A 21,495-nucleotide genomic window follows, 5' to 3' on the forward strand; every position below is an offset into this window, starting at 1 on the left:
TCTTTACAGTAATTAGAATGGCCAACCAAAGTTTGTTGTTTTTGTTTTTGTTTTTGTCAACGACTCAAGATGATATTTATTTGTGTTTACATGAACACCCGCCAAAAATATGTACTAAAATATCTATTTCAAATATGGTATTTTATGGCCTAAAATATAATAACATCACTTTTTTCCTTTTCTTAAAACTACCACCACAAAACAACAAATCAAATTAATTAAATTCTTCATCCATAAATCTATCAAAACTTGGTACCAAACTCGTGAGTGACGAAGCCTCGACGACTTACACATATCAACACGTACTTTATGTGGTAGTTGTCTCTATCCAGCGGCCAAGATTTCGCCACGTCCTCACTTCCTCCCTCCTTAAAACCACTCGTAACACCATCCCCCAAATTACATATCCGCCATTGTTTCCGGCAACGCAAACTACCAAAAAAAATAATGGAGGTCGAAAGAGTCCAAGACATTTCATCTTCTTCTCTACTAACAGAAGCAATCCCGTTGGAGTTCATCAGATCAGAGAAAGAACAACCAGCGATCACAACATTCCGAGGTCCAACGCCGGCGATTCCCGTCGTCGATCTAAGCGATCCCGACGAAGAAAGCGTGAGGCGCGCGGTGGTGAAAGCGAGTGAAGAATGGGGGCTATTCCAAGTGGTTAACCACGGGATTCCGACGGAGCTGATACGACGTTTACAAGACGTCGGAAGAAAATTCTTCGAGCTTCCTTCGTCGGAGAAAGAATCCGTCGCTAAACCGGAAGATTCGAAAGACATTGAAGGATACGGAACAAAGCTTCAGAAAGATCCAGAAGGTAAAAAAGCTTGGGTCGATCATCTCTTCCATCGAATCTGGCCACCGTCATGCGTCAATTACAGATTCTGGCCTAAGAATCCACCTGAATACAGGTAAACCAAAACAGAATCATCAAAAATTCAAATTTTGTAAACCGAAGTTAACCGTTGGTTTAATGTATTAGGGAGGTGAATGAAGAGTATGCAGTGCATGTGAAGAAGCTATCGGAGACGTTATTAGGGATTCTCTCGGATGGATTAGGGTTAAAGCGTGATGCGTTGAAAGAAGGTCTCGGCGGAGAGATGGCGGAGTATATGATGAAGATTAACTATTATCCGCCGTGTCCTCGGCCGGATTTAGCTTTAGGTGTACCGGCTCATACAGATCTCAGTGGAATCACTCTTCTTGTTCCTAACGAAGTTCCTGGACTTCAAGTTTTCAAAGATGATCACTGGTTCGATGCAGAGTATATTCCCTCCGCCGTCATTGTTCACATCGGCGATCAGATTCTGGTCTGAACTTTATTATGATTCTTGTATAAAAATGTAGATTAATTTATAAAATGTTTTTAATGGATTGGTTTTGTGAATTTTGCAGAGGTTGAGTAATGGGAGGTATAAAAATGTGTTGCATAGGACGACGGTGGATAAAGAGAAGACGAGGATGTCGTGGCCGGTTTTCTTGGAGCCTCCCCGTGAAAAGATTGTTGGACCTTTACCGGAACTAACCGGAGATGATAATCCTCCAAAGTTTAAACCGTTTGCTTTCAAGGATTACAGTTACCGCAAGCTCAATAAACTTCCTCTGGATTGAGAAAAATCAATACGAGAAGAATAATTTGTGGTTGTGGAATAGGAAGTGGTTCGTTATTGAGTTGTTGTTTTCCCGCGGTTGTGTCTCTTGCTTATTGTTATTTTATGTTTAAAATAAAGATTAAAACATCTACCTACATTGTGTGTGATGTTGACATGTTTTTATTGTGTTGCGATGCCTTTGCAAGTTATGTCGGACCATTTTTAGGCATTGGAAAGAGTAGGTTTGTATTTTGTAAATTTTTAACCTGTCACGGAAAAAAATCGGTGATCATTTTTAATGTGATATAATCTATATAATGAAACTTATTTCTATCCAAAGTCCAAACCGACACATTCGCTATTAGACAAAAGTATATATTTTCTGGCAAACACACTCAAGTTGTTCTCAAAAGAAACCAAAAGTTGGAAAAATAAAGACTGATTTTGTTTCTCACGTCACATATGCAAAAAGGAGGCAAATGACGACGACTTAGACCAGACACAGTTTTCAATATTCCAATCATATCCTTGCTATACGTTTACGTACGCACCAAAGACAATGGTCTGATAATTAATGTAAACTATTCATGCTTACTCTATTGTTCAAGACCAACTACCTTTGCTTCCATTTTTGAATGCACATAGGAGAAAGCTCTTCTACTATGAAAATCACTTTTGCCTTGCTAGTTAGTACTAAAGCACTTAGACCGCACCAGATAAATCTTTTGATTCCGCCTAAGCAGAGCCAATGCTGCTTTTAAAGTAAGTGTTTGAAAGAGACTATCATGCTTCCGTTTGAGCCAGCTGAATAGTAGATGCGATTCTTTAAATATCTTCCTAACCACTTTGTTCGCCAAGAATTGAATTCATTGAAAAACAAAATTTATTTGTTTATATATTTTTCCGCATTATCCAAACAAATGAAACTATCCGTGGAAAGAATTCAATTGTCTAATCTCTACTGGCAATCTTCTCTACATTTCAAGATGTTTTGCAACTGATGCAAATTACGAGCCCGAGCATCCATATTCCAGAGAAGAACTGTTCGATAGAGCTCACACTTTCCTGGCCAGAGAACATTGAAAGAGTAAGTGATACACAGTTCCAATTTTGCATCCACATAACTGACATCCTAATTGCACTACTTTTGAAATCTTAAAGATGTTGAACGTGAATCTGATCATAAACACTATTACGCTTTTGTTTTTTTTGTTTGATGTGTTTTGTATGAAAAACTTTAAAAACAGTACAATTTACAAATGAAATGCGAAAAATAATTGCATTATGTGAAATTAGTTTGCAGAATATTACAAAATGATAAAATAAAATATGATGTAGTGAATCTTGAGTGACTCAGTGGAGAAACCCACAAGATGTCACAATACTTCTCGTTCAAGTTTGAGAACGGCCATGAAAGCTTCTTGAGGGACATCAACTCTACCTATGGCTTTCATTCTCTTCTTACCTGCCGCCTGTTCAAAACAAAAACTCATTTTAAGGAACACAGAAACCGCTGAAGATACAATCATGAAATCAAGATTTCGCCCTTATAGAGAGATATACCTGTTTCTTAAGAAGCTTCTTCTTCCGAGAAATATCTCCACCTGAATGAATGTAACAAGATCAGATATGCCCTCGTGGGAACAAACACGTCAAAGAGAAAACTACTTCATTTTCTGTGTCTGAATCTAGTTGTACAAGAAAGAGCCTTTAGAAGAAGTTTCTGATAATACAAGAGCTTACACTAAAATGGTAAATGAGTTTCGATATCAAGTCAGCTGGTGGTTATTTCATGCTTTTATAAAAGGAGGAAGGGAACCAAGGGAATGTGTACTTACCATAACATTTTGCCAAAACATCTTTTCTGATTGCTGAGAGTGCTTCACTAGCAATCACCTTGGATCCTATACAAGCCTGCAAGTATATGTGTATGTCAAAACATCTTCCGTGGTTTCTATATTCTAAGGGCATTGTCAGATAACCAAGCAGGAACACAATTCATCAGACCCATTTGATCACAAGTAAGTTTTTTAAAAGCTCAGAAGAAGAAGAGTTTAAGATCCAATCCATCTTATGTGCCTCAGGCCCTCGGTGTAAGATTCAAATCTTCAAGCATTCGTAGAAATGTAAGTTATTTGGAAGAGAACTCTCTAGCCAATTGTTTGCAAATGCTTGGAAATGCAGATATATACCTGGATGGGCACTTTAAACATTTGTCGTGGAATAAGCTCTTTGAGTTTCTGAGTCAAAGCTCTCCCAACGGAATATGCCTGGAATCACAGTACAAAACGATTCCACAATACTGTGAGGACAAGATATAAATCATTGCTAAATCGTGAGAGATGTACTAATCTCTGCCGTAAGAGCTTTAAGCTAATGGGAACAGTTCTACAAAACTTTACAATCAGAGATGTGTAAAAGATAGTTGGCAGCGCCTCGTGTTTCCATCAATCTACTTATCCAAACTTTTTGGGCAAGTGAAATTGTATCAATGAGATTGCTGAACCAAATTTTTGTATTCAGGTGTAAGAGTGCGTATGTATGCTGTATTCATAAAAGTTCATATTAAAGAGCTTAAGCAAAATAACCTTATCCCTGTGTACGATGGTTGACAAAGGTTCCACCATTTCAGCATTAATCAGAATATCGAGTTTTATCAGATCACTTTCCCTGTACCTGCTCACATATTACAAGACAAAAAAAAAAAGTTGAATACCTTAAGATGGTAAGAAAGACATCAAAAAGAGCAAAAGAAACATATTATGTATTAAGCTTAAATGGAAACTGACGAAGCTGAGTAGTTAACTTGTATAAAGAAGGGCTACCAAATTTAACGATAGAGAGCAACACGATAATTAACCTGATTGAAATTGATCTGATGCTGCTAAGCAAATATATATATTTTAGATACTTGTTTATCACTTTGGGATTACTATGAAAAGAATATAGATTCTTATCTTCACAAAAAAGCTGACGCATTTCTTTGTTAATCAACAAAAATAGAAGGCAAGCATCACAAAGTAAGAGAAAGATCTGTGTATTAAAAGTTGAAAGATCTAACCCAATAACGGAGTATTCCATGCTAGCATATCCCTTGGTTCTCGACTTCAATTGGTCAAAGAAATCACCCACCATCTGCAAAATGGCAGGGAGCGATTAACAAGAAGATCAGTTTACATAATCAAGAGAGACATGGCTAAACTTTCATTGGGGTTATCTTAACTCTGCACAAGCAGAGATCTCACCTCTGCAAGAGGTAACTCATAGAGGATTGAAGCTCTGTTCTCAGCTATATATTTCATTTCTTTGAACTCCCCTCTCCTCTCTTGAGCGAGCTCCATAAGCGCACCAATATAGTCTTTTGGTGTGAGCAGTTCAATCTGTATAAAATGGTTTTGCAGTAAGGAAATGTAATTCTACGAAATGTGGTGTGTGAACTTATCAGCAATATCTCCAGTAGAAAAGGCAACCTTAACGTATGGCTCCTCGACCGATTTCCTTTGCCCAGGATCTGGAAGGCGTGATGGATTTGAGCACAAAGTCTGCAGTAAAATTGATTTCACAGGTAATAAGGCTCTAGATCAAGAAAGAAAGACAAAAGGATGCGATTTTCAGGGAACAAAGAAGAATATTTAAAAGTTTGGGATCAAGAGGAAATTACAGTATCACCATTTACAGAGTTCACCCTATAAACAACACTTGGAGCTGTGGTAATAAGATTTAAGTTGTACTCCCTCTCTAGCCTTTCCTGTGAAGAAGAGTGAACTGGAGCGTAAGAACAAAGAATGATATAATTCACTTTGTTGAGTATAATTTATGGCGGGTATCTATCGGGGAGGAAACTGTAAATAAGTAAAATACTAACAGATAACTCAGTATCTATGAATTTCTTTTCTCTATCTTCTGTTGCATAGGAAATTTTCAGTCAGAGACGCACCAAAAACACTTTAGAACAAGAAGAGCGAAACATATCTGACCTGCACAATTTCCATGTGGAGAAGACCCAAAAACCCGCATCTAAAGCCAAATCCCATGGCACTCGAAGTTTCAGGCTCAAACTGCAGGATAAAAACCAAGTTGAGGACAAACCTATAGATATGTTAATGCTAACGTATACGCTCCTTAGACCAAATGTGAATATTTTTAACAAAGATACATACAATAGAGGACTGAAGACCAGTTCTTTGCAAAACACAATTTTACTTTCCAATTCGAAGCCAACTGGGCATAAACATACATTGGCTAAGTAAGCATACGAAGACCATAGTTGTTTCGTCCGTGCAAATTATTCTGGGTACAGATGAAAGAAAAATGTTGTTTCTGTCATTTAATTCTACTATACCTTCAATGCAGCATCATTGAGTTGCAGTTTTTCCAATGCATCGCGAAGATCGGGAAACCTGCCATCATAGACCAGGTGTGAAAAAAAAAAATACAAAATGAAAAAGCAAAAAGTCAACAATGAAAAACAAAAACTCAGTACTGGTCAGCGTCAACTGGAAAAAGACCACAGAACACCATAGGGGTAGCTTCCTCGTAACCAGGTAAAGAGCTTTCTGCCTTTCTGCTATAATGTGTTATTGTATCTCCTACCCTGGCATCTGCAACAGATCTTACAGAAGCCGCAATATATCCTACCTGTATTTAAGGACAGTAACCTTTAAAATATGTGCAAGAAATGTGGCATGATATTCAGGCATATCTGATATACACCAGCAGCATCAATCAGTGCTAAAAACATCTTTCTAGCTATTAGAACTTGAGCAAGGGAAGATGCAACTAACCATTTCTTCTCAAATATAGCCAAACAAGAAAAGTGAAAACATATTTGTTTCATTGCATTCAAATTGTTATTAACCACAACTCTATCTTCTGCCAAAGCTGCTACAAGGAAATGCTAAGAAAATCCTTCCATTTACAAACGCTTTTAGTTTTCCTATTAACATGTGTTGGAATAGAACGGCGGAAACTGCAAAAGAATACTGACATTTTCATTTCATAATACCAAGGTTTCTGCTGAAAGAAAAAAATTCAACAAGAAAATGGGACATGGATGCACAGGAAAGTAAACAAAACAAACAAAATATTATGTTCAAAAGAGTACACTACCTCACCCGCATATAATTCATCCACTTGAATTTGATTTGGAGATAGAACTCCGACTTCATCCGCAAAATAATCCTGCAATTGATGCAAAACTGAGAACATGAAGGATACTAGTGAAACACAAGTAAGCGTTCTTAAAAGCTTAAACATTCTCAAATTTTTCCTGAAAGAATTATAGAATAACACTTCACATCGCTTTATTCAAATAGACCGCGAAAACCTATCTCATGCACAAATTACATTCAATTCATTATTGGCAAATGGAAAGCTATCTCGATTAAATAGAAAGACAGTACAGTAGAGTAAAAGAGATAAACCTTTCCGCTTGCCATGAAAAAAATTCTGTCGCCTTTCTTCACTTTCCCATCGATAACTCGAAAGTATACAATGACACCACGATATGGATCATAATAACTGCAGCAAAATGAATTTTGGACGAAAAATATAAAGTAGTTCACATATAAAAACTGCACACTTGTAGACTAATCAAGCAAAACAAACACGAGTATTTCACACTCATTTTTAGTTCACCAGTGATTAACTGGTACTGACTTGACATGCCAATGATCAGTCCAATCATTATATACGAATACAACTTCGACTCCAAGACTCAATTTCATACTGTTTTCTCTAGAAAAGGCAAAAATCGTTATGAATAAAAACAACAAGTGCAAACCTGTCAAAAATTAAAGCTCTTAAGGGCTTTCCTGCAGTATCGAGAGGTGCAGGTATCCTTTGAACAATTGCATCCAAAATCTCGGTAATACCAATTCCCTCCTGCGTGTATATATTATTCCCCAAAAATTGTAATTGAATGGATAGAAAGCCACACGTCTTAATTTTTGGGTAGCAGAATAGCAAAACAATTTTAAAATCTAACCTTTGCCGAACAGAATATCGCTTTGCTACAATCTAACCCAATAACCTACAAACAATATGAATTATCAATCAGTGTTCACATAAAGGCTGATGTCTCTGAAATTGCAGCAATGAGACAATTACCCCATTCGAGGAACATGAGACTGGATCATAATATCACAAAGAAAATGTTTAAAGCATAAAAGAATGTACCGCAATAATCAACATAATATCTAATACTAGAAGCTAGAACCTTGTAAAATGTCAAGATAACATATTGACAACAGAAAAATAAAAGACTGAAGAGTTTTTGCAGACACCCAAAAAGGAATACTGTTCAAATTATTACTGGTTGCATTGTATGATTGCTATTGAATACGAACATCATAAAATGGGTAACACAATGAACATAATCACCAACCTCCTCAATCTCCCTGAGAACTTTCTCTGGCTCAGCGCCTGGAAGGTCAATCTTATTTAAAACCTGCAGGAAGAAGTAGAGTTCATTTGCTTTAAACTCTGGTATGCAGACCAAATATTTGAAAGAAGAATAAACCACCTTACATTATTATTTCCTGTATAGTCATGAATCAGGTTGAAGCAATAATGAAACGTTAAATGATATAATCATTTTATCCTAGACTAGCTATTCTTTTCTTTACTACGCATCTTCTATGTACTGCCAGAGTGATACTACCTATTTTTTTTAACATATTTGCCTTGTTTGAAAGTTAACTTATTGCAGACTCCGACTTCTTTTAAATAAAACGACATTGACATTTTTAAATAATCTTCCATGGAGATGAGACGAAGGAAAGAATGATGATAACTACCACATATAGTTGAAATGTGATTTGTTAAAAGGAATGATGATAACTAGCACATATAGCTAATAAGATGAAGCATAATTCCGTACTTACGGGAATAATTTCGAGGTTGTTTTCCAAGGCCAAATACACATTAGCCAATGTTTGTGCTTCCACACCCTAAAGCACATGATAGAGGAAGTTTAAGTTTTTCAGTAATGTAAGTATGTAACCATCAGAAAAGAACGAAATTACCAAGCGAAAAAACGGCATAAACAATACAGATTCCAGGTTTCCACAGCGTGTCAGAAAATTGTATGTCAAGAGAAAGAAAAATCACCTGGGATGCATCCACAACAAGAAGAGCACCCTCGCAAGCAGCAAGAGATCGGGAAACCTATGTACAAATAAACAGTGCATTCTTCATCAAAACTGCAACTTAATAGTTTGTGTATATTCCTAACTGTAAAAAAAATTACGCTTTTAGGTGATATATAACACTCAAACCAAGTAACTTCTCACATATGAAAAATAACTATAAGGCTAAGCTTCAAATGTATCCGTAGACAATAAGTAGATTAGAATATTGTAAGTACCTCGTAAGAGAAATCAACATGACCTGGAGTATCTATCAAGTTGAGGCAAAACGGTGTATCTTCATAAACATAACGCATTCGAGCTGCCTACACAAACATACACCGCAAAGTTACAAATCAGACCGTTGAGCAATCTTATCGAAACTGATTTTTGATTGTGCAGAGAAAGCGATTGAAAGAAAAACCTGAAGCTTGATAGTGATGCCTCGTTCTCTCTCTAAGTCCATGTTATCAAGAAACTGCTCCTTCATATCTCTGTTCTGAACAGTACCAGTCACCTGAAGCAACTTATCCGCTAACGTAGATTTCCCATGATCAATATGAGCTATAATACTAAAATTCCTGATGTTCGAAATTGGAACCTGCGAATTTCATAACAAATTCAGTTTCAAAAAAAATCCAAATTCTTCTCAAGTTTCGGCACACGGATGAAGAGAGAGAACAAAACAGAACCCGACCTTCAAAAGACGGTCTTGACCAGAACGGGCGGCTAATTTGGAGCCAGAGACAGAGAGACCGCTCTGAGGCTCAGTTCCAGCTGTGGCTTGGCAAAGTATCTGTAACTTCCGATTAGAGTGACGGCGGAATCCAGAGACGGAAATGGAGGAGAGACGACGGAGAGATGGGGAAGATGTAGAAGTTCCGGATAAGAAAAACGTTGGAGGAGAAGATAAGTCCATAGCAGAAGCCATGGCCATGGCACTGTCTAAGCTCTCTACACCTCTCTCTACTGTTTTGAGAGAAATTCAAAGTATCCTGAGCCACAGACTATGTAACTGGGCCACTGTATCCAATTGGGCCTGTCCATCGGATTCTAACCCACCCGACCCGATTCGATCCAAATCTGTTTTCTTAAAATAACGAATTTGTTTTGTGTGAATTAAACCGAAATTAGACCACAAATTTAATGAAACTGAACAAGATCAAATAAATTGATTTTAAATCAGATAATTCTAAACCCAAAAATATTCGAAGTAGAACATCAAATGTCAAAAAACATAGAAATAAGCTTTTTGTTCAATATTGTTGTGCTATGATTTGATTCGATGAACCAGAAATCATGCATTTTGAGAATATAAGACTCTTTTTTATTCAATGATGAGTTGATTAGTGTTTAATCATTTCTTATATAAGATCTTCACATGCCTTTTAAGACTAATTTAATCCCTATGAAAAGTCCTAACCTTTTAGCGCAATTTCGGTTTAGAAGTAAGAGGAGTGAGGGATTGAAAGTAAAGATGAGTTTTTTACTTGCACGGAATGTAAAAAGACAGAGCACAAAATGAGTCAATGGCGTGGTAATAAGGGACGATTTGACCAATCCATCACCGCCTGTGACTCTTTTTATTAACATGGAGTGTGAGGAGATTAAAAGAAAAAAGGTTTAGACTTTTCTTCGTTTGTTTCTTTATCAAGCTGGTTGTTTCAATTTGGCTTTAGCTGATGCCAATTTGGTGTGGTCCAATCTCTCTTTTAATTTTTGTTTTTCTGATTTCTTCCTTCGTTCCTAGTTCATACTACTCTCCTTGACTTTCTCCTTTTTAACATCAATTCTCTCGTGTTCGAGGTTCCTTTGTCTCTTTTGTCTTTTCACTGTTGTGTGTCGTGAATCCCAAGCTCTATACCTCCGAAATTGGCTTGGCCCAAGTCTTTTCTGGTCTTTTTCTCTACTGGGTAAGTCTTCTTCTTCGCATTCCTCTCCTCAAAATACGATCTTGCTTAGGTTTTTTGGAGAAAGAAGACTTGCACAGTGTTTGACTTAAAGGCTTTTACTTCGTGAACGGCTTTGGCTTTATGTGAATCTGTTAATTTCCCCCAAGGCGATTACAATGTCTTAAACTATTTCGGACACGATCCTATCTCTGTGTTACTAATTTAGTTTGGAAGATTTGGTCTCCTTGAGTCTCTTGATCTGACTTTTTCCTTTGTTCTAGGTTATTACTCTTCCCCACAGTGGCATGATCTTTTCGATAACTTAGCTTAAAGGTCTTTGGAAAAGAGTTATGGGGAGTTTTTGCTCCAAGAGCCTTGGAATCAATTTTGGCAGCGAGTATTCTGGTTCTAGTGTGGCTGATGATGGTCGAGAACCTGATTTTGGCCACTCACAACCAAATGGGCAAACCAGTTTGATTGTTCCTGGTATGAGGCAGCTTATGGTTAAAGACGTCAAGGAACAAAATCAATTAAAAGATGTTTTCTCTTTCCGCGAAAGGGAAGCTGAAGATAATTTCTATGATGGAATTCCGACGTATACTATGGCTCCATCACAGAAAATTCGGTCTGCAAAATCAACTCAAACCGCTGTTTCAAAGGTTAGTATGGACCAAATGAAGCTCCTTTTTTAGCAACTAAGATTAAGAGTTAAAGCATTGTCTCTTAGTAACGGCAAGTGTCTTTTAAGTTTAGAAGTCCTGAAATGTCGTGAGACCAATCCGAATTTGCTATACTGTGGCAGGTTACAGAGGCAAGTAAGCTTTTAGGCAAAGCGGGGTTAGGTAGAGCAAAAGATGTTTTGGATACCCTTGGAAGTAGCATGACAGATCTTAGTAGCGGTGGATTTACTTCTGGAGTTGCAACTAAAGGCAATGAACTTGGGATCTTAGCTTTTGAAGTAGCAAACACAATTGTCAAAAGCTCAAATCTCATTGAATCCCTTTCTAAGAGGAACATCGAGCATTTAAAAGGAACTATCCTTTATTCTGAGGGTGTTCAAAACCTAGTCTCGAATGATTTCGATGAACTACTCAGACTTGTTGCAGCTGATAAGAGGTGAAAATTTTAGTCTAGACGGCTTCTTTTGTTTTTTCCTAGCTTTTTTAAAACATGGCAAGATAGTTAACTTGATATATTTGCAGGCAGGAGCTGCAAGTTTTCTCGGGGGAAGTGGTTCGGTTTGGAAACCGATCCAAAGATTTTCAGTGGCATAATTTACAGCGCTATTTCGATAGGTAGCTTTATTCAAAATATTTGTACATGGGAGAATGTTAATATTTGTTTGTCTAGCTTTCTTTTAAGCTGCCGAATCGTTTCTTTTGTCCTCAGGATCAGCAAAGAATTAACCCCTCAAAGGCAGTTAAAGGAAGACGCGGTGTTGGTTGTTGACCAACTGATGGTTCTAGTGCAGTATACTGCTGTGAGTGACTACTTTCAAAAATTAGAAACTCTAAAAGCATATTGACTTGTTCTTGCTACTTAGATGTGGTGTTCTGTGCGTTGAGCTATCAGCTATCTTCTTTAGTAGCTGTTTACTTTCGAAAGAATATGTGATAAAAAAAGGGAGGTTATTTGTCATGTCACTCACACATCTCAATATCTCTTTTGGTTCAGGAACTATACCAAGAACTCCAAGTATTGTATCGATTGGAGAAAGACTATGAGCAAAAGCGTCGAGAAGAAGAGAACTCAGCTAATAGCAGTAAGGGTAAGTTACCGAAGACTACTTGGCTGCTTTATTAGATTTGGAACATCGTTTAAATGACAGTACTCTTTTCTTCACGTAGGTGATGGCCTTGCAATCTTAAAAACGGAACTTAAAGCCCAGAGAAAGGTAGTGAAAAGCTTAAAGAAAAAGTCGTTGTGGTCCAGAGGTTTTGAAGAGGTGTGTACAGATTTATCAACTAACACCACCAATCCTTCAGCTATATGGTGTAAATGCATCATTTTAAATCACTTTAAACATTACACTTCACCAACTAAAATTCAGTCAAACCAAATCTCTTGTTTTAAAAAATCTTGCTAACATAAATAGATTATTATGATCTTTAACTTACCTGCTAATTTGTATTTCAGGTGATGGAGAAACTAGTAGACATTGTACATTTCTTGTTGCTAGAGATTCATAATATCTTCGGTGGTGCCGGTATGTAAGTTCCTCCTTTTTGTACCTTCACCATGTGCTACTGAGCATGTATCTAAGCTTTTGATTTTTTCTCTCGTCCACTACTCTTTTTTACTACATGCTCTAATATATCTTGTTAATTGATCCTCCATAATTAAGTTTTCACGCAACAACCTGAATTTTCTTATATTAAATTATTTTTCTTTGCCCAGATGATCAACCATCGAAGAAAGGAGCTGCAGAATATGATAAAAGATTGGGACCTGCTGGTCTTGCTTTACATTATGCAAATATAATTGTGCAGATTGACACACTTGTGAGTGCACAAACGTAGCATTGTTTCATTTGGTTTGGTTGGTTCTGTACTTCTGTGTATTCTCTCAATCATATCGCATGTGTGTTTCAATGGGTATAGGTCGCTCGTGCAAGCTCTATAACTTCAAATGCAAGGGATTCTCTTTACCAAAGCTTACCACCTGGTATAAAATTGGCTCTTCGTTCCAAGATTAAATCTTTCAATGTCGATAAGGAGGTAATGTCTTCTAATTTACACTCTCTGGTGTACAAACCTGAAGAAATAATGTGGTTGTTTGGCCAGTCACACTAAACACGAGGTGTGTGGGTTTATGATTTTTATAACAGCTTTCGGTTACACAAATTAAGGATGAGATGGAGAGGACACTGCATTGGCTTGTCCCTGTTGCAGGCAATACAACAAAGTAAGCATCTGACCCTTCTTTCGTCATTTTGACTTTACAATTTTTGATCTCGGTATATAGTTTTATCTTTAATGGCTAATGATTGTTGAATGGGTTCACAGAGCGCATCATGGTTTTGGCTGGGTTGGAGAGTGGGCAAATACAGGGTGAGTGATGAATGAAATTAGACCTGCAACTTCTACATTTTGTCTTTTTATTTCTCCAATGCTTTCGTTTTTAATCTTACAGGACTGATTTCACTAGTAAGCCTAGTGGTGGAGATATACTACGTATTGAAACACTCTATCACGCTAGTAAAGAAAAGACAGAGATCTACATTCTTGGACAGATAATTTGGTTACAACATTTGGTTACAAAAGCTAAGAGCGACGCTCGAGGAGGTCCTAGACTTTCTTCTATCAAGTCTCCATTGGATACTACGAACCAGCAATTGATATCTGAACCACTCAGTGTCCCAATAGTAACAGATGAGGAGCAAAAGATGTTACAAGAGGCAAGCAAGAGAAAGAGAACTCCATGTGTTAGCAAGAGTCAGGATTTTGATTCTGAGTACTCGCGGGCAAGAAAGTGTGACCCTTTGAGCAAAAGCAGTGAGTATTTTCGTGGAGTGAGAAGAAGCAAATCAGCTGCAGTAAAGCGGTATTCTTCGGGTTTTCCGCTTCTTGACTTTGCTATTGACAAGGAAAAAGTGTTGGATGTGATCGATCGGGTTGATGTGCCAAGAGATTATAAAGCATTGTTAAAAGAAGGTAGCTTGAGCTTCTAATGGAGAGTTGTGTGTTTTGTAGGGTCTCTGCCAAAGCACAGAACCGGCTTCTGATTCATACATGTTTGGTTGTGTATATAAGAGCATAAAAGAAAGGGTATGGAAGAAGCTGTAATGTGACGTAATGTTGTTAGATCATTTGCAATATTTCAATATAGTGATACATTTTCAGGCATGGGATGTTATACTGCTTGCGATGGGTAAATGATGATGATGAAGATCACCATACCACTTGCACACCATTCTATGAATCAAAATAACATAAGAGACTGGCATCAAGAAATCTTAAACACATATTGCAATTAGAATCTGCAAGATTTTTCATCTTTATTTCAACAAAGGAAGCAAAACAACCAAAAATTTGATTAACAGTGAATGGATCTGTTCAGTATCATCTTGCCAGCTCTCATGGAATTTGAACCAAAAGAAACTATAATTACGGAACTCAGATTCCGTTTGGTCGGAGAGTCGCACGCATTGGTTTTTTTTTTTCGTTATTGTCAGGAAAAAAAAGAGAAGTATTAAGCATGAAAGATCTGAATCAATCTCTTAAGCTGCTGACTCTTTAGCGATCTTCTCTGCCTTTGCAACCACCTCATCGATACCTCCAACCATGTAAAACGATTGTTCGGAAAGATCATCGTACTTGCCATCCAACAAACCCTGAAACAAACACAAGATGATTTAGGTCAGTTACTCTACATAATCCATTTTGATAACAACAAATCTAACTATGGCAACTAGATATAGACATCACAAAGGAGTCTTCTATACTAAAAGCCAGTTGTAGGTCAACTTCAAATCCACAGACATGTTAAGGGAGCATTGAAAGCTTATAGGAACTCACAGCAAAATGTTTCAAAATCATAAGATTATAGCAAAAACTTGTTGTGTGTATCATACCTGGAAACTGTTGATATTTTCTTTAAGGTCGACATATTTTCCAGGGGCACCAGTGAAGATCTCAGCAACGTGGAACGGCTGACTCAAGAATCTCTGGATCTTACGGGCACGGGCAACAGTCAACTTGTCATCTTCACTTAGCTCATCCATACCCAAAATTGCAATAATATCTTGCAAGTTCTTGTAGTTCTGTAGAACTTTCTGCACGCCACGAGCCGTGTTGTAATGCTCCTCTCCCAGAATGTGAGGTGACAGCATACGGGATGTTGAATCCAAAGGATCCACAGCAGGGTAGATACCAAGCTCAGAAATCTTCACATTTACAAAATAGAAGTATCTAGATGTCACCTTTATGAGATTTACACAAGTACATTGTAAGAAGCATCAGAAAGACACAAATTCACACCTGTCTTGAGAGCACAGTTGTGGCGTCCAAGTGAGCAAAAGTTGTAGCAGGAGCAGGATCAGTCAAATCATCAGCAGGTACATAGATGGCTTGGACTGAGGTGATAGACCCTTTCTTGGTGGTAGTAATTCGCTCTTGAAGAGCACCAAGATCAGAAGCCAGAGTTGGCTGGTATCCCACAGCAGACGGGATACGACCGAGTAAAGCAGACACTTCAGAGTTGGCCTACACAAAAGAGTATACCAAGTACAATGCATAAATGGCACACAGGGGCTGAGTAATAGGACAAAGCTAGGAACAAGGCTCACCTGAGTGAAACGGAAAATGTTGTCAATGAAAAGCAAAACGTCTTGGCCTTCAGCATCACGGAAATACTCGGCAACAGTCAAACCAGTCAGTCCAACACGGGCACGGGCACCCGGGGGCTCATTCATTTGTCCGTACACTAGAGCACACTTGCTCTCAGACTGTTAAGACAGGAAAACAGAGAGAATTGAGTAACAAATTAAATCAAATGCCGTTTTCAGAACAAAGCAAGGTGAAGAGTAATCAAAATGAATTGAAAACCTGCTTTTCGCCTAGCTTGATGACACCACTCTCAATCATTTCTCTGTACAAGTCATTGCCTTCACGGGTTCGTTCTCCCACACCAGCAAACACAGAGAAACCACCTGTTCAAAAGAAAACGCACCAATTAATAAATAGGAACAGAGAGACTAATAAGGTCAGAACAACTTGTGCTAAACAGACCATGAGCTTTGGCAACATTGTTGATCAGCTCCATAATAAGCACAGTTTTCCCAACACCAGCACCGCCAAAGAGACCAATCTTTCCTCCTCTTTGGTAAGGAGCAAGAAGATCAACAACCTGAAAAGGAAAAACTAAATATCAGCTCGGAACACGAAAGACAACACATGTGACCTGTGGGAACAGTGCAGAGCTAGGACCCAGAATCTACCTTAATACCAGTGGCCAGGATCTCTTGCCCAGTAGCTAGATCAACCAAAGCCGGTGCATCTCTGTGAATAGGTAAGTAATGTTCGGTCTCTGAACAACAGCAAGAACATATTGTCATGACAAGTTTGCAGAATGTGAGACATTAATTAAGTGTGGCTGAGACTTCTTACTAATTTCGCCTCTTTCGTCAATAGGTTCTCCAAGAACATTCATGATACGTCCAAGAGTAGCCCTTCCGACAGGTACCTTAAAAGTGAGAACAAGCCAAATGTCATATTACCATTATCGCAAGTTAGACAGATAACTAGAAGGAATATTAAGGGCAATATCAAATGATTAGTCATCCAAAATCATCTGGACATAGAGTTCTCTGGAAATGAATAGACTTTTGACGTAAAAGGTGTAATTGGGAAAAGTCAACGTAGAGGATAAGGAAAACACGAACAGAGACCGGCGAGACTAGGCCAAATCCAATCAACGAATTCACAGATCTATACTTAATAATGGCTGATTTTACGGATCATTGTCCCAGATAGAAGGATCTGGACATAGAAGCTACTTACAGTGATTGGAGCGCCAGTGTTGAGGACTTTCCTTCCACGAACGAGACCCTCAGTACCATCCATAGCAATGGTCCTGACGACATTCTGACCCAAGTGATGAGACACCTCAAGCACTAGCCTTGTGGGGTGATCCTGCACCTCGAGAGATGTCATGATTGGTGGCAATCCTTCCTGATCCTCAAATCTCACATCGACAATGGCACCAATGACCTGGCAAACACGCCCGATCGCACCTTTGCCACCGTAATCATAGGTCTTCTTCCCCTCATCCTTAGCAGGAGCAGAAGATGGCGCAGCTGAGCTTGCAGGTGAAGAGGTCGCGTACTCGGCGACGCGGCCGAGGAGGTAGCTACATGGAGCGGCGGGACGCGCGGGTGAAGGAGAAGGAAGCCTGGGGTTACGGTTGCCTAATTTGGCGGCAGATCTACCGGAAGATGAACGGAGAAGAGATGATAAGACTCTCCGAGACGCCATGAGTGGGTGTGTGTTTGAGAGAGAGAGAGAAAGTGAAATGCTAGGGTATCAACAACATATGCTGATTGCCGAAAGGCCCGAAACTAAGCTCCACTCTCTTTTTGGTGGGCTTAGTTAATGGGCTTAGTTGGGCCTATCTTTATCCATTTTTAAAAATAGAAAAAATATGCACCAAAGGACTGACTAATCAAAGAAGATGACCCTTGGGGATCCATATAATTAACAAAGGTTATTATTGTCTTGGCCTCTTGGGAGGTCAAAGTTTTCGAATTAACAGTGGTATTACATATATTTTTGGTGATAAAAAGTCATATCAGTAGCAAACTTTTTGAAAAGACCACTGTTAATTCGACATTACACAAACAATTCACTTTACAAATCTATCTGAATTTTCGTTTGTATAACAAAAGTTCAAATGTTGGGAACATCGTTTGATTAACAAAATAGTTACATTCACCACGTATGGTTTACATATGATGAAGATGAGAAAATGGTCTAGTTTTTGTTATTTGTCGACAAGTAAGCTCCAGTGTACATTTTGTTTGTTTTTTGTTGTTGTCCTGACATATCCAAACTAATTACATTGGTTTGGTTGGGTTAATGAGAAAGATCAACGTTTTGATTATTTCCTTCCATCCAATCAACGGCCTTGATATGGAATAGAATCGGAAAATCACACGTGTCGCAGTCAGAACAAAACACGTTACGCAGAAGAAGTGGTCTACGCTACTGAATCGAAGAGAGTTATATAGAGAGAAGAGGAGCTACAAGAGAACTTATTCATTTGATAACCCTAGTAGCTCCTTTTTTCTCTATCTCGCTTTCTCTGTTTCACCACAGTCATGGCGAGTCGGCGAATCTTATCATCGCTTCTCCGTTCTTCTTCGAGTAGATCTACTTCTAAATCCTCCTTGATCGGGAGCCGAAACCCGAGGCTTTTATCCCCCGGTCCCGCGCATGGAGCCGCTCCATGTGGGACTCTCCTTGGCCGAGTCGCCGAGTATTCGACTTCTTCTCCGGCTAATTCGGCTGCACCATCTTCTGCTCCTGCTAAAGATGAGGGAAAGAAGACCTATGATTACGGTGGCAAAGGCGCGATCGGGCGTGTGTGTCAGGTTATTGGTGCCATTGTTGATGTGAGATTCGAAGATCAGGAGGGATTGCCTCCGATCATGACATCTCTCGAGGTACAGGATCATCCAACAAGGTTGGTCCTTGAGGTGTCTCATCACTTGGGTCAAAATGTCGTTAGGACCATTGCTATGGATGGTACTGAGGGTCTCGTCCGTGGAAGGAAGGTTCTCAACACTGGTGCTCCAATCACTGTAAGTAGATCCGAGATCATGTCACAAGTTGGGACATTTTCGCCATTTGATATATTGGTCTAGATCTGAGGATCCGTTTATGGCAACTCAATTCGTTTGGTTTCTCTAGTTTCTTATCGTTGACTTTGTTCAAAGTTTCCTTTCCTCTGAAAGTCTCTTTCTTTCCGATTGATTTTATGTTATGTTGTGGTGAATTTGTCTATCTACTCAGGTTCCTGTTGGAAGGGCCACCCTTGGACGTATCATGAACGTTCTTGGAGAACCTATTGACGAGAGAGGCGAAATTAGTAAGCAGTCTAAGCCATACTTAAACAATGTCTCACGTTCGATGGACCTATCAGGACAATTAATTCTTGCTCTTTGTGGCTTTTGATTGCTCCAACAGAGACCGAGCATTACTTACCCATTCACAGAGACGCTCCAGCTTTGGTTGATTTGGCCACCGGTCAAGAGATTCTCGCTACTGGTATTAAGGTAGATCATCTACCTACCTCTGCGCTTTATCCACAGGTCACATGTGTTGTCTTTCATGTTCTGAGCTCTTTTTTTATTAGGTTGTTGATCTCCTTGCTCCTTACCAAAGAGGAGGAAAGATTGGGCTTTTTGGCGGTGCTGGTGTTGGGAAAACAGTGCTCATTATGGAACTGATTAACAATGTTGCCAAAGCTCATGGTATGTACTTTCCGGGTAGTTTAAAGTAGTGTGCACAGTGGTGTTCCAGTTTTTTTTTAACTTTGGTGCTTCTTCTGATGAATAGGTGGTTTCTCCGTGTTTGCTGGTGTGGGAGAACGGACCCGTGAAGGCAATGATTTGTACAGAGAAATGATTGAGAGTGGTGTCATCAAGCTAGGAGAGAAACAGGTTTTCAATTTATTTGGATTAGTCTTCACCTTTGTTTTTCCTGCAAATGGCATTTAACTGATTTTTGTTGTTCAATTCTTTCATTTTTCTAATCATATCAGTCTGAGAGCAAATGTGCCCTAGTGTATGGACAAATGAATGAGCCCCCGGGTGCTCGTGCCCGTGTTGGACTGACTGGTTTGACTGTTGCTGAGTATTTCCGTGATGCTGAAGGCCAAGATGTCTTGCTTTTCATTGACAACATCTTCCGTTTCACCCAGGTGAGCCTTATTTTCATCTAGATTTTCAGCACCTTTGTGCCACAAGCATGATCTAAAACACTCTCTTGTGTAGGCCAACTCTGAAGTGTCTGCGTTGCTCGGTCGTATCCCGTCTGCTGTGGGGTACCAGCCAACTCTGGCTTCCGATCTTGGTGCTCTTCAAGAGCGAATCACAACCACCAAGAAAGGTTCAATTACCTCTGTCCAAGCCATCTATGTCCCTGCTGATGATTTGACAGATCCTGCTCCTGCCACAACTTTTGCTCACTTGGATGCCACAACTGTGCTTTCAAGACAGGTGTGAACTTTCTCCTTCTGATGCTTCTTTTCAATATAATTCTGCATATCTTGTAATGCTTCATAAATCTGTCATCTTTATACTTTTTCTTTCCTATGTGTAGATTTCTGAGCTTGGTATCTACCCTGCTGTGGATCCTTTGGATTCGACGTCCCGTATGCTCTCGCCCCACATTCTAGGTGAGGAGCACTACAACACAGCTCGTGGTGTGCAGAAAGTGTTGCAGAATTACAAGAATTTGCAAGATATTATCGCCATTTTGGGAATGGATGAGCTAAGTGAAGATGACAAGCTGACTGTTGCCCGTGCCCGTAAGATCCAGAGATTCTTGAGTCAGCCATTCCATGTTGCTGAAATCTTCACTGGTGCCCCTGGAAAATATGTCGACCTTAAAGAAAACATCAACAGTTTCCAGGTATGATACATACAACAACATTTTGCTATAATCATATGATTATCAAACATTTTGCTTTGAATTCCTGAAAGCTTTCAATGCTGCCTTAACATGTCCGCGTATTAGAAGTTTAGCTACAACTGCCTTTCAGTATAGAAGAATTCATTGTGATGTCTATGTGTAGATGGACTAAATTTACTCTGGCGTAGATAGATTTGTTATTATCAAATAGAATATTTAGAGTAAGAGTAAGTGACCAAAATCATCTTGTGTTTGTTTCAGGGTTTGTTGGATGGCAAGTACGATGATCTTTCCGAACAATCGTTTTACATGGTTGGAGGTATCGATGAGGTGGTTGCAAAGGCAGAGAAGATCGCTAAAGAGTCAGCAGCTTAGAAGCTGGATCCATCTCTTGCATATGCTTAATACCTGTCTGTTTCTTGTGACAATAACGAAAAGAAAAAAACCACTGCCTGTGAGTTACCCACACCAAGCGGAATTTGAGTTCCGTATTTATAGTTTCTTTCGAATTCCTTGAGAGCTACGAGATGATGCTGAACATACCCTTCATTCCCTTGTACTCAGATTTTTGGTTCATTTACTTCCTTGACTTGTTGAAATAAAGGTTAAGCAAGTCTTGCAGATTATGATTTCTTGATCTCAGACTTTTTCTTTCAGAAAATGCTGCAAGTCTTGGTACGCCAAGCAAGTATAATTATATCTAATGTCCGAAAAGACAAGCAAAATAGCATCCCATAATTCGAAAAAT

The 21,495-nt window shown here is 38.9% G+C and overlaps 5 protein-coding genes across 10 annotated transcripts; 3 read left to right on the forward strand and 2 right to left on the reverse strand.

Moving 5' to 3' along the window:
• The first annotated feature begins 271 nt into the window (after window positions 1-271).
• FLS1 (flavonol synthase 1) lies at window positions 272-2,045 on the forward strand. Of its 2 annotated transcripts, NM_001203337.1 has the most exons (4): window positions 396-914; window positions 986-1,313; window positions 1,399-1,666; window positions 1,838-2,045. In NM_001203337.1, exons 1-3 carry the CDS (start codon window positions 448-450, stop codon window positions 1,612-1,614), a joined length of 1,011 nt encoding a protein of 336 aa, NP_001190266.1. In that variant the 5' UTR covers window positions 396-447; the 3' UTR covers window positions 1,615-1,666; window positions 1,838-2,045. The 2 variants fall into 2 exon arrangements, with proteins under 2 accessions (NP_196481.1, NP_001190266.1); NM_120951.3 differs by having other exon boundaries at window positions 272-914; window positions 1,399-1,941.
• A 695-nt stretch (window positions 2,046-2,740) lies between these two features.
• Window positions 2,741-10,041, reverse strand: AT5G08650 (Small GTP-binding protein). Of its 2 annotated transcripts, none has more exons than NM_001343026.1 (22): window positions 9,420-9,716; window positions 9,147-9,323; window positions 8,962-9,048; window positions 8,706-8,762; window positions 8,480-8,545; window positions 7,981-8,043; window positions 7,582-7,626; window positions 7,378-7,478; window positions 7,019-7,115; window positions 6,705-6,776; window positions 6,079-6,233; window positions 5,938-5,995; window positions 5,573-5,653; window positions 5,257-5,343; window positions 5,066-5,137; window positions 4,841-4,975; window positions 4,657-4,730; window positions 4,184-4,271; window positions 3,788-3,865; window positions 3,434-3,701; window positions 3,159-3,199; window positions 2,741-3,067 (listed from the first exon to the last, which is right to left on the reverse strand). In NM_001343026.1, exons 1-20 carry the CDS (start codon window positions 9,657-9,659, stop codon window positions 3,696-3,698), a joined length of 1,839 nt encoding a protein of 612 aa, NP_001330039.1. In that variant the 5' UTR covers window positions 9,660-9,716; the 3' UTR covers window positions 2,741-3,067; window positions 3,159-3,199; window positions 3,434-3,695. The 2 variants fall into 2 exon arrangements, with proteins under 2 accessions (NP_001330039.1, NP_196482.2); NM_120952.6 differs by having other exon boundaries at window positions 2,762-3,067; window positions 3,434-3,509; window positions 9,420-10,041.
• A 267-nt stretch (window positions 10,042-10,308) lies between these two features.
• Window positions 10,309-14,578, forward strand: AT5G08660 (D-lactate dehydrogenase (DUF668)). Of its 4 annotated transcripts, none has more exons than NM_147849.4 (13): window positions 10,326-10,635; window positions 10,896-11,273; window positions 11,417-11,730; window positions 11,817-11,909; window positions 12,004-12,094; window positions 12,289-12,382; window positions 12,462-12,559; window positions 12,751-12,820; window positions 13,012-13,115; window positions 13,215-13,331; window positions 13,442-13,518; window positions 13,620-13,664; window positions 13,747-14,578. In NM_147849.4, the coding sequence occupies exons 2-13, from the start codon at window positions 10,965-10,967 to the stop codon at window positions 14,282-14,284; spliced, it is 1,950 nt and encodes a 649-aa protein (NP_680154.2). In that variant the 5' UTR covers window positions 10,326-10,635; window positions 10,896-10,964; the 3' UTR covers window positions 14,285-14,578. The 4 variants fall into 4 exon arrangements, with proteins under 4 accessions (NP_001331590.1, NP_680154.2, NP_001331591.1 ...); NM_001343029.1 differs by lacking the exon at window positions 10,326-10,635 and adding an exon at window positions 10,642-10,781; NM_001343027.1 differs by having other exon boundaries at window positions 10,309-10,635; window positions 13,620-14,539.
• Window positions 14,530-17,690, reverse strand: AT5G08670 (ATP synthase alpha/beta family protein). Its single transcript, NM_120953.4, has 9 exons — window positions 17,115-17,690; window positions 16,722-16,797; window positions 16,553-16,641; window positions 16,344-16,461; window positions 16,161-16,264; window positions 15,902-16,060; window positions 15,594-15,818; window positions 15,188-15,499; window positions 14,530-14,947 (listed from the first exon to the last, which is right to left on the reverse strand). The coding sequence occupies exons 1-9, from the start codon at window positions 17,586-17,588 to the stop codon at window positions 14,834-14,836; spliced, it is 1,671 nt and encodes a 556-aa protein (NP_568203.2). The 5' UTR covers window positions 17,589-17,690; the 3' UTR covers window positions 14,530-14,833.
• Window positions 17,691-18,177: 487 nt separating this feature from the next.
• Window positions 18,178-21,478, forward strand: AT5G08680 (ATP synthase alpha/beta family protein). The gene is made up of 9 exons (NM_147850.3): window positions 18,178-18,913; window positions 19,125-19,200; window positions 19,299-19,387; window positions 19,468-19,585; window positions 19,671-19,774; window positions 19,876-20,034; window positions 20,108-20,332; window positions 20,436-20,747; window positions 21,009-21,478. The coding sequence occupies exons 1-9, from the start codon at window positions 18,431-18,433 to the stop codon at window positions 21,120-21,122; spliced, it is 1,680 nt and encodes a 559-aa protein (NP_680155.1). The 5' UTR covers window positions 18,178-18,430; the 3' UTR covers window positions 21,123-21,478.
• Window positions 21,479-21,495: the final 17 nt, after the last annotated feature.

This window comes from Arabidopsis thaliana, chromosome 5 (genome assembly GCF_000001735.4).
Source record: "Arabidopsis thaliana chromosome 5, partial sequence".
Lineage (NCBI taxonomy): Eukaryota > Viridiplantae > Streptophyta > Magnoliopsida > Brassicales > Brassicaceae > Arabidopsis > Arabidopsis thaliana.